The sequence below is a fragment of the Amphimedon queenslandica genome, unplaced genomic scaffold, assembly GCF_000090795.2.
Source record: "Amphimedon queenslandica unplaced genomic scaffold, v1.1 AMPQUscaffold_13264, whole genome shotgun sequence".
Lineage (NCBI taxonomy): Eukaryota > Metazoa > Porifera > Demospongiae > Haplosclerida > Niphatidae > Amphimedon > Amphimedon queenslandica.
Window position 1 is genome coordinate 101,790 of NW_003546500.1, and position 10,596 is coordinate 112,385.

At 37.0% G+C, this 10,596-nt stretch overlaps 5 protein-coding genes and 1 long non-coding RNA gene across 6 annotated transcripts in view; 3 read left to right on the plus strand and 3 right to left on the minus strand.

The window, feature by feature from the left end:
* Positions 1-5,149, minus strand: part of LOC100639744 (dnaJ homolog subfamily C member 15-like) — a 5,362-nt gene extending 213 nt beyond the window's left edge. Inside the window, exons 1-2 of the mRNA XM_003388322.3 lie at positions 4,846-5,149; positions 4,372-4,513 (exon numbers count right to left, since the gene is read on the minus strand). Of these exons, the coding sequence (XP_003388370.1) occupies positions 4,372-4,513; positions 4,846-5,032 (329 nt within the window). The 5' untranslated portion in view covers positions 5,033-5,149. The remainder of the gene's footprint in view (positions 1-4,371; positions 4,514-4,845) is intronic.
* On the plus strand, positions 422-1,156 carry LOC109583936 (uncharacterized). Its single transcript, XR_002185784.1, has 2 exons — positions 422-899; positions 953-1,156. It is a non-coding gene; the product is annotated as an uncharacterized LOC109583936 (long non-coding RNA).
* LOC105313618 (G-protein coupled receptor 161-like) lies at positions 2,450-3,598 on the plus strand. Its single transcript, XM_011407192.2, has one exon. The coding sequence runs from the start codon at positions 2,518-2,520 to the stop codon at positions 3,073-3,075; it is 558 nt and encodes a 185-aa protein (XP_011405494.1). The 5' UTR covers positions 2,450-2,517; the 3' UTR covers positions 3,076-3,598.
* A 160-nt stretch (positions 5,150-5,309) lies between the features above and the next one.
* LOC100639872 (uncharacterized) lies at positions 5,310-6,913 on the minus strand. The gene is made up of 2 exons (XM_003388323.3): positions 6,326-6,913; positions 5,310-5,808 (listed from the first exon to the last, which is right to left on the minus strand). Exons 1-2 carry the CDS (start codon positions 6,765-6,767, stop codon positions 5,450-5,452), a joined length of 801 nt encoding a protein of 266 aa, XP_003388371.1. The 5' UTR covers positions 6,768-6,913; the 3' UTR covers positions 5,310-5,449.
* Positions 6,914-7,175: 262 nt separating this feature from the next.
* Positions 7,176-8,927, minus strand: LOC109583935 (uncharacterized). The gene is made up of 2 exons (XM_019999469.1): positions 8,799-8,927; positions 7,176-8,750 (listed from the first exon to the last, which is right to left on the minus strand). Exon 2 carries the CDS (start codon positions 8,722-8,724, stop codon positions 7,333-7,335), a length of 1,392 nt encoding a protein of 463 aa, XP_019855028.1. The 5' UTR covers positions 8,725-8,750; positions 8,799-8,927; the 3' UTR covers positions 7,176-7,332.
* A 56-nt stretch (positions 8,928-8,983) lies between these two features.
* Positions 8,984-10,596, plus strand: part of LOC100640126 (nuclear receptor-binding protein-like) — a 4,697-nt gene continuing 3,084 nt past the window's right edge. The window contains exons 1-2 of the mRNA XM_019999467.1: positions 8,984-9,272; positions 10,480-10,596. Of these exons, the coding sequence (XP_019855026.1) occupies positions 9,012-9,272; positions 10,480-10,596 (378 nt within the window). The 5' untranslated portion in view covers positions 8,984-9,011. The remainder of the gene's footprint in view (positions 9,273-10,479) is intronic.

Sequence of the window (10,596 nt, forward strand, 5' to 3'; positions counted from 1 at the left end):
TGTGATATGAAAGCAAAGCTTGATGTACACTTGAGGGCACGCACATACTTTACTGTATGTGACATAAACACAATTTGAGAAAAACCATTATGAAGTTGTAGTATTCCATAATGTTTGATAATTTTCTTAATAAATCCTATTGTAAAATTGAAAAAATTCCTATAAATAGAGAAATTATCATGGTATGGGTAACTAGCATTTCCTGCCGCGAACGGAAGTTTCCAATCCCTTTCATTTACTCTAATATCTATGATACTAGTGATGGGCGAATCCAGAAATTTGCATTCGATTCCGATTCTGAATACTTCTGAGACTGGAATCGATGGAATCGAATACCGATTCCGAGACTACCTCTGCGCATGCGCAAAGCCACGTGGTATCAATTACAGCAATAATTAAGGTATTAACTACTGATTTATTAACTATTATTAATAATTAAAAGGTGCGGTTGGGTGTGGTTTAATTCGGAATCGTTTCAAACGATTCCTGCTTCTCTTTCGATACGAGTACGATTCCATTCGGAATCGAAGGATCGAATACTCCGGACTCGGAATCGCCCATCACTACAAAATACTATGCTTCATTGAAATTTAATTTCCTAGTGCAGGCTGCAGTGTAGTGTAGAGCTGAGAGCTCAAAGGATAATGTGTGAATTTATTCCTATACTGTTAATAACTGTGTTTCATGTGTTTCTTGGTCTCATAAATCTTGGTGTTGGACGTCCTTTCATTGCTACAAGCTCATTGGGATACTATCTCATGTCAGCCGCACCACCAATGCCACTCACTGTTCTCTCTATCTGTATTCATCTATTCATAATTGTTGCATTAGTTCTGTGTGTTTGCAAGGGCAAATAGCACACTACTCAATTCATTATTTGATCACTACCACTATACCAGGTAAATGATACTAATCATGAACTACATTGTACATTACATTGTCTTCTATGCAGATAACAGATCCTTCTTATATAAATGACAGTTAATTATGTACTTCATGCATTGGCTGCATAACATGTATTGTTGTATTGTTGTCGTCTTCATTCCATTAATTAGTGGGAGTAATTCATTATATATATATTCCATATTTCCTTTAATAATAGCTATATTTATGTAAAATATGATATCTTATTCCATTCATGAGTGGACAGGTCTAATCTCTTTAACACTACCCACCACATTCTATCATTCTTGTCACGAATACCATGAAATACCAGTACCTATTAACGTATCTATGAATAAGATTGTTGCAATTGTCCTGCATATACAACTGAAACAAGTGAAAACAAACTCATCTGATCCACTCTGGGATGGTCAAGGTTGTGGTTCTCTTGAATCCTCTTGTTGTAATGTTCCTGGTATCCCATGGTTTCACAGAGACTATGGTAGCAATACCACTACTGACTATATTGAGTTGAGGGTCTGTGCTAGTGGTGGTACTTACGAAGAAGACATCCCCATTGGCTATTATGAGATTTATGTCAAGTAATCAGCCTATTATGAATGGAACCAGGAGCCCATGGAACTCAATGCTTATTTCTTGCCTACTGACTTTTTGCTGCTATAATGCTGCTACATTGCTACAATAAATGATTTTTGCTAGAGTTTTATTACTTTAGTTGCTGCACCATGCATTAATTATAATTGTTGATTTCAATGAGCAGAATTGCAGCAGCGAAGTATGCATTAAGCTTATGAGTTTTAATAAAGCACAGACTACAAAGCCACTTGGGAAAATGGTCATTGGTCCATAACAGGTAATATTTTGTTAAGTTAAGAATAAATTAGATGCAAAATGAGAGTGAAGCGAACTAATGGAATCAATGCTGTGTCATGATCTTAAAATGTTGATGGAGCCACAGTTTGCTGTTTTATAATGCAAGCAGAAGAGAGTAAACAATTGACAATTAGTACACTTAATGTGTTTTAAGCACAACATTCTCCATGTAATGCTTGTGGTATGTAGAAAGTTTAGATAACAGGTCGGCAGCAAATGTTGTGTATTTTGAGCTTAAAATAAGTTAATCCAGCTAGGGTACGGGAAATTTTTAGATTAGGGTGCATGCATGGTGAAAGTAGCTCAAGACAGTTCCATTGCTTCATAAAATCAATTTTGTATCACAAATTGATACATTATAAGTTTGAATTGATCCTAACAATGAAATTGAGCCATTTGTTTTGTTTACATCTTATGTCATCTGATTGTTTTCAGTTTGTTCTGCTTTAGTTCCACATGACCGAACTTAGTTGCATGATACATCAAGAAGGCATTCATTCACATAGCATGTAAAAAAAGAGGGAAGTTTTAAGCTAAAGAAAAGATCCATTATACATGTAATATGCTACACTGATGATCAATATTTTATTCCTTACGTTAATGGCTATATAACAAAGTGTATACTCTATTCCTGCAGTAAATGACTGAAGGATATAATAGTTAGCTACAGGAAGTTTTCTCAAATGAGTAGTTTATTATCAAAATAATAAGTTTTGTTAGTTCAGTCTTGTGAAAGTAAGGATGGAAAGGAATTATACTTTTACTGGAGATTTCAGTCCTGAGGCAGTAGCAGGAGTTCTTAGTATTGAGATGATACTAGCTCTCATAGCTAATGGTGTTGTATTGGTGATTACCTTTTACCAAAAGAAGTCCTTCAAGCACTCATCAACAGTATTCTTCACTTCTCTCATACTGGCACACCTTGCATTAACTCTGCTGTATCTTCCATTCACAATCACTTCATTTTTTGCTGGTGAGTGGATCATCGGTAGCACTGATAATGAGAAGCAAGGAACGTGTGATTTCACTGCTTTTATGATAATCACTTCTGCTTACATCATGTATATGACATTGAGTCTCATATCAATTGATCGGTTCCTTTTTATTGTAAAGCCTCATCTCCACAAGCGGTTCATGAGTCCAAGGGTAGCTCTGGTCCTTGTCATTATTGTGTGGATAGTCAATTCTGTCTTTTTCTCTTCAGGATTCATTGATGGATCTGGTATAGCATACCAGTATGTGGCTCCTCTAGGAGTCTGTAATGCTCTTACCATCAGTCAAGCTATGGCAATCATTTGATTTCTAGTGATACTAATCCTGTTGTCCATTATTGTCATTACATCAATTTGGACATTTTGTTTCACTCGCAAGTTTATGAATAACCAGTCGATGATAGTAGGAGAGAGTGTCTATGCTTCAAAGAAGAAGAGGTTGTTTGGGATATTTGGATCAATGCTACTGGTCTACGGGATATGCTTTATTCCTGGTGCTTTCTTGTCCTCCTTTTTAGCAATACTTGATGCTCCTGACGCACTCATTATTTTGTCCCTTGTGTTTTTCATCTTAGCTTTGATCTTAAGTCCAATTGTTCAATCATACTTCAGGCCAGAGATTAAGAGTGTCATTGTTTGGATTTGTCATAAGATGATGCGTAAACCTAATCTGACGGCATCAAAGAATTCAGCAGTCACGCACGATACAAACATTGATTCAGTCACTTGAATTTGGAACTTTAAACCTTGTAATACTACTGACTGTAATTATAGTAACTTATCAATAACCATACTTTTATTATACTTTTTGCATTAATAGTGCTTGTTGTATATATGAGAATACATTGTGTTAATAACAATTATTGTTTCACATGCCACAGCTAATTGCATTGGATTCCATTGGTATGACATCAGTAGTATAGGAGTGGCACTACTCCTTACTATTAAGGAGTCCCAATCATGTTAGTAACTGAAGCATGCAGTGAGGAATGCTTGCTATTATTGCATTATTATGTACTGTGGTTTGCAGTACACAGGTATCTATTTATGTCTACACCCAACAGTGTTCCCCTTTGATATAATAATATCATTAATACCAATAATTGTACAAAGTATTCTCTCCTCATATTTTCAAGAAAAAATCACGTGAAATTACCCAAAATTTTCCTCAGAAATTACACTATGCATGTACATGTATATTTATGAGAGCATAACGATACCTTATTTACATACATGCACATGCATGTACTCAATGGATTTTTAAAGCTATTTAAAATGCTGTGTACTTAAGTAAAAAATATATACATGCTATTGTGGTGCTTGTCAGCTCATGAAGAATGCATGCTTTTTAACATGCTCTATTAGAAAATCTGGTGTTAATAGTAATTGTTGTGATACAGTGTATATACTGATTGAAATGATATACAATTCACTTTGTAATTTATCAATCAACAAAAAGAAGTAGAACTGATAAATAATAACAATAACAATAAGACAAACATTGACATAAGTGTAATGTTGATTTATAATACAATAAACAGAATCAGGTACAAAGACAAAAAGAGAGAGAGTGGGTGGGAGGTTGGAGTGTATAGATAATCACTTGTTTCCTTTTATCAAGTAATCTTTAGCTTCGTTGATCTTTGCAGCAAGATAAGGTGACCCTCCCCTATCAGGATGATTGAGTAACATTATTTGTCGGTGGGCCACTCGAATACGATCAGGAGGAGATGAAGGGCTGACCCCTGTAATTAGAAGATAATAATTAATACGGTCATGATTAAAAGTTGTACAGTAGGTCAGTAGCAGTGATCTAAACTGTACATGTGTAATCTAAAATGTATGATGGTGCATATGATATGTATGTGTTTGATAAATTAAGTGAATCAAGGCTGGTTTACAATATTATGCTAGGTAGACTTGGCGTAATGACATTACATTGACGATGGGATAGAATTCGGCTCTATTCTAGTATCAATTGTCAAACCACCCACGCTTTTGATTAATTGACAGTATCATATGTACAAAATTGAAAATTATTATAATAATTACAACAAACACATTCCTTCCCCTGTACCTAGAATCAAACCAGCCTCTCTCCTGTTCATATTCTTCTCGAACCCTCCTCTGTAGTATGTACTCAGCAACTGGTCTGTCTGTATTTTAGACATTTTCTTTTGAACTTCTCGAAAGTTCCTCATCACCACACGAGCAGTGAGGGCTGTGGCAGCTATACCAATCCCCGCTAGCATTAGAGAGGTCATTTTTGTTCTCTTTGGAGTTGAAGGTGCTCAAATGGAGGCTCAAAATAAAGCAGATTGAAAAGTTCTCACTTACAAACAGGTAGCCATTTAAAAGTGACGCAATAATGAGATAGGCGTGGCTTAGTAGCTAATTAATCTAATTGCCTACTTTATTAATATTCATAGTTATTGCAACAATTCACAAGACGGACAAATTGATGCCTGTGTTAATCAGGGCTTGTTCTTGTGAGGTTTAACAGCTTGTGTTATCACACCAACTGATGAATTGGACCAGGAATGAGCTAATGAATTATTTAAAATAGTGATAAATAATAATAATAATAATGATGGTGATAACAATATTCTATTGATTCTACTTAGGAATTCACTGCTTAGGAACACAAAGTATGCAATAGTTTTGTACTGTCGTACAGGTATTTATTCAGATTTGGGTTCTTCAGCTTTTGGTTCCGGTTCCTCAGCTTTTGGTTCCAGTTCTTCAGCTTTTGGTTCCGGTTCCTCAGCTTTTGGTTCCGGTTCCTTGGCTTTCGGCTCAACAGCTGTTGCTTGAGCTACCGGCTCTTCAGACTTTGGTACTGCAGCTTGAGGCTCCTCTTGAGTCTTTGGTTGCTGCTGTCTGGCCTGGCGAGGCTGCTGTCTCACAGGTTCCTCGTTACGTCTTTGCTGCTGGGGAGCAGGTGGAGGATTACGTGGAGGCGGTCCACAGCAAGACTTGCAGTAGCCACAGCAGCAGGTCCAGAGACAACACTTGCAGCATAACCAACAACACCAGCAACCTTAAATGGATAAGTTAATATAATTATAAATAAATATAATATTGTTATTGTTGTAAGCCTACAGTATTGGTATATCTATGGTGTTATTAGTCAGAATTAGCCAAAAATTCATTTTTGTAATACAATAAAATGCAATTAAAATTACTCTAAATTATTGTACTGTGAAATGATCAATTTATAATTAAATTGCTGCAAAAATGAGATAACATAACCACAAACTATCACCAAGAGAGAGGGAGAGAGTATATTAGAGTACATGTGTACCATTCCTATATAATTGTTTATACACTTTGTACAATACATACCAACATCAGTTCTGTTAGAGATGATTGTGTGCTTACACTAAAATTACATTCTCTCTTTCTCCTTGTGTTTATTATTTACTATTGTACCATCCACACATATTTACTATCATTATTCTATTGCTCACAGTATACACAGCCCCAATTATATTTTAAAAATACTGTTTTGACTAGATCTATACAATTCATGCACTTTTATGAATGTATGAACATACCTGGGTATTCACTCATACAATCATAGCAACCTTCCTTGGCACTCTCCTTCAAAACACTAGCACTGGCTGAGACCATCTTCTGTGGAAAAACTGAGAGCTCTTCGCTGACAATGGCTGGAACCTTCTGTAGCTCTTCTTGGACCATTTGCGAAGTATTCTTAAGTTGCTCTTGAATGCGCTCGTTAATTCCTTCCATTTGAGAGCCAACTTGCTGGCTCATTTTAGGCAGCTCTCCTTCAACTGTCTCAGACACTTTGGCAAGCTGTTCTTGAATCTTGTCAGATGTTTTCTCAAGCTCGGTTCCAACACGATCTGGGATCTTTTGCAGCTCATCTCCAATTTTGTCAGGGATCTTACTGATTTGGCCCTCAACTAGCTCAGGGAGCTCCTGCAATCCTTTCAAACCATCAACAGCATCTCCAACACCACTCAAGAAAGACATGATCCTACACTAAGAGCTATAGCCAAAGAGAAGAGAATTAGTAAGCCTTGGATTAAGAGAAGCAAAAGCTAAGCAGGAATAGAGAGATGAACAACTTCTGTAGCTCTTACTCACTCTTGGCTGTCTCTTCTGTCACTAGTGTATAGTAGTAGCAGTATTATATAATGCATGCCCTATCCATTCAGTGGTTACTAGGACACCTGGTTGGTCTGAATGGAATGTTCACTATACTAGAAAGGCAACACTCTATAGATCAAATGAAACCACAACTATCTCGTTGGCACAAGTGACATCAAGCACATTACAGTTGTATGGTATCAATTTTTGTACATATGATCATAGATATATTTGAAGTAGTAGGAAACAATTGCGGGACTTATGTTTTTCCTTTTGCACTAGATAAACTAATTGGCGTATCAAACTATGCATAAGCTGTTAATATTTACTTTGTAATAATAAACAGCATTTGTTTTCAACAAATAAAAATATACAAAAATGTTAGCAAATTATGTATTAGTTATAATACCTGGATATTCAGCAAAAAAAAATTAGCAAATTTAAAGTTTCACTGAACATAAATCTCATACAAACCAACAGTAACATCTTCGTTAGCAGTAGATTCATCTCCACAGACCCTCAACTCAATATAGTCAGTAGTGGTAGTGCTACCATAGTCTCTGTGAAACCATGGTAGCCCTGGAGCAGAGCAGCAAGTAAGTTCAAGAGAACCACAACCTTGACCATCCCAGAGTGGATCATTCACAAAGAGTGTCTGGCCTGTATTGGAAGTTGGATTACCAGACTCACAGAAATAATTATTTCCAATGAAAGCTTGAGGCTGCTGGTTGCATCGGCATGGATTGACATTATGAGTATCGCTCCAGCCTGATATCAGTGTCCAGACGTGTTTACGAGGAGACCCACGAGTGATACTAACACCATCAACGTAGTTAGAGTTCAAATTACCAGTGACTGTAGCATCAGTTGATGCAAACTGATATCCTGTTACTCTACCACATATCTGAGAATAACTGATACCATTAGATGGGAACTGAACTGATGCACAGCTACCAATACCAGAGACAGGTCTACCACAGCACCTAACCCCACCCGATTGATAGAGCCTCAAAGCTGAAGGACAATTTTCTGTAGCATCAGTCATATCCAGATATGCTAGTCTTGTCCATCCTCCTCCTGAACCACACAGCTCCCCCATATTGCAGTAAGTTTCATATGTTCCATCTCCACTAGCAGTAGAGAGTATATAAGTACCTGATGGACTATTTGGTTGCTCTTGCTTAACTTGCTTACAAGAGGTAGGTAAAGCAGTTGAGTCATTGTGTAGTACTAACAGCTGCTTTGCTACTAGTAATATGTCACTAGCCACTCCAGCAGTAGAGGTACTGGTGTCTTGTAGATTAGAGAGAGTATTGACAATGTTAATGAGCTTTTGTGCAGAATCTCCGGTTGCTTTCAGAAGCGTTTCAGTTGCATTTAAGATCTCACTGTTATCATCTACAGCGCAGGCCACTGTCTTATTAAGCACTTGGTTAAGCTGACCTTGCATGAAACGCATTTCATACACAAGCTCACTGCAACTACAAATCGGATTATTATCATTATGATTATCGTTATCATTATTATTATTGTTGCTGGTTGTACTACTCACAGCTCCCAAAACTGCCCCATTCATGCTATCGCAGGACTGAACTTTACCAATTTCATACAATGTTGCTATGGCTAAGCCCATGAGGATACCAAATGAAAGTAGAATGATGACGATAATAATTACCAAAAGGACTCTTCCAGATTTACTTTCGACGAAAGAGCCTGCATGCTGATATTTGTAATTGTAATTGCTATTGAAATAGCCCTGGTTGTCATCTTCCTTGCTTAGATCTTGCATTGGAACGTCGTAATCATTTTCTTTGTGCTTGTTGACTTCATAGACTTCCATCTTTAATGGGGTAGAGCCAGGCAAGCCTGCACGTGACAAGTAAATATAAAAGTAATTGTGTAGAAAAGGCTTACTAGATCTAGCTGCTTTAAAATGGAGTTTAAAATAGTTACAAAATCTGACTTCTGCAGCCACTAAAGAGCTCAAGATGACAAAGTCACCACAAGTTGCACCACAAGTCGAGCCACAAGTACAAGATGCTGTAGTTTATAACGAGCCACACCTTCTTTCTGCTAGTGAGACCCCTCCCACTACCCCTCCCTTCTAATTCTCTTCACTGAGGAAAGATGCCTCGAAGTCCTCCATCTTCACAACAGACTCAAGCACCACCCGGTGGACTCTCTTCCTCCTCTACCACGGCAGCATCAACCGGTGTACCCGAGTTACCGGTTGCTACCAGTGAACCGGTGACCGGTGTATCCCACGAGGAGAAGACCAAAGGCCCGGGAGCTGATGAAGTGGTAGAAGACGAAGAAGAAGAAGAGGAAGATGACGAGAAGATACTAGAGATTGGTCATAATGGAAGGTGGCAGAAGATTAACCACCAGGTACATGTACATGTACATTCATAAATTAGTTTTCATTAGGGATTTAAGATTTATCATAAGAATAAATTATTGTACTATGGCTCCAAACTCACTGCCCCCAATTTTTATTACATTTTCTGATACATATTGATGTCCTTATGCTGTGTAGAAAGTTTGAGGTGATTCCGACTTCAATTTTGTAAGTTACGGCCATTTTAAGAAAAAGCCAAAATTCTGAAAAGTACCCAAGGCTATAGCCCATGGTTTTTTCCGAAAATTGGCTCCAAAATCACTTCAAATTTTTATTACATTTTCTGATACATATTGATGTCCTTATTCTGTGTAGAAAGTTTGAGGTCATTCCGACTTCAAATTTTCAAGTTACAGCCATTTTAAGAAATGCCAAAATTCTGAAAAATACCCAAGGCTATAATAGCCCATGGTTTTTTCCGAATAATGGCTCCGAAATCACTTCAAATTTTTAATACATTTTCTGATATATATTAATGTACTTATGCTGTGTAGCAAGTTTGAGCTGATTCCGACTTCAATTTTTTTAGTTACGGCCATTTTAAGAAATGCCAAAATTCTGAAATATACCCTGTACTATAGCCCATGGTTTTTTCCAAAAAATGGCTCCGAAATCACCCCCAATTTTTATTACATTTTTTGATACATATTGATGTCCTTATGCTGTGTAGAAAGTTTGAGCTGATTCTGACTTCAATTTTTTTAGTTACGGCCATTTTAAGAAAATGCCAAAATTCTGAAAAATACCCAAGGCTATAGCCCATGGTTTTTTTCCAAAAAATCGCTCTGAAATCATTCCCAATTTTTATTACATTTTCTGATACATATTGATGTCCTTATGCTGTGTAAAAAGTTTGAGCTGATTCCGACTTCAGTTTTTCAAGTTACAGCCATTTTAATAAAATGTCGAAATTCTGAAAAATACCCAAGGCTATAGCCCATGTTTTTTTTCAAAAAATGGCTCCGAAATCACCCCCAGTTTTTATTACATTTTCTGATACATATTGATGTCCTTATGCTGTGTAGCAAGTTTGAGCTGATTCTGACTTCAATTTTTAAAGTTATCGCCATTTTAAGAAAATGCCAAAATTGTGAAAAATACCCTGTATCATTGAAGTACTGATACATTATACATTACTGATGTTCAGTATAAGGTTCTCTAGTAGCACTGAAGTACTGGTCCATTGTTCATGATTAGGTGACACGAGATGTTCCAGGGATTGATGATGCTTACTTAGCAATGGACACTGAAGAAGGAGTGGAGGTCGTGTGGAATGAAGTCATCTATTCTCAGAGCAGCAGGAAAGCTAACAGA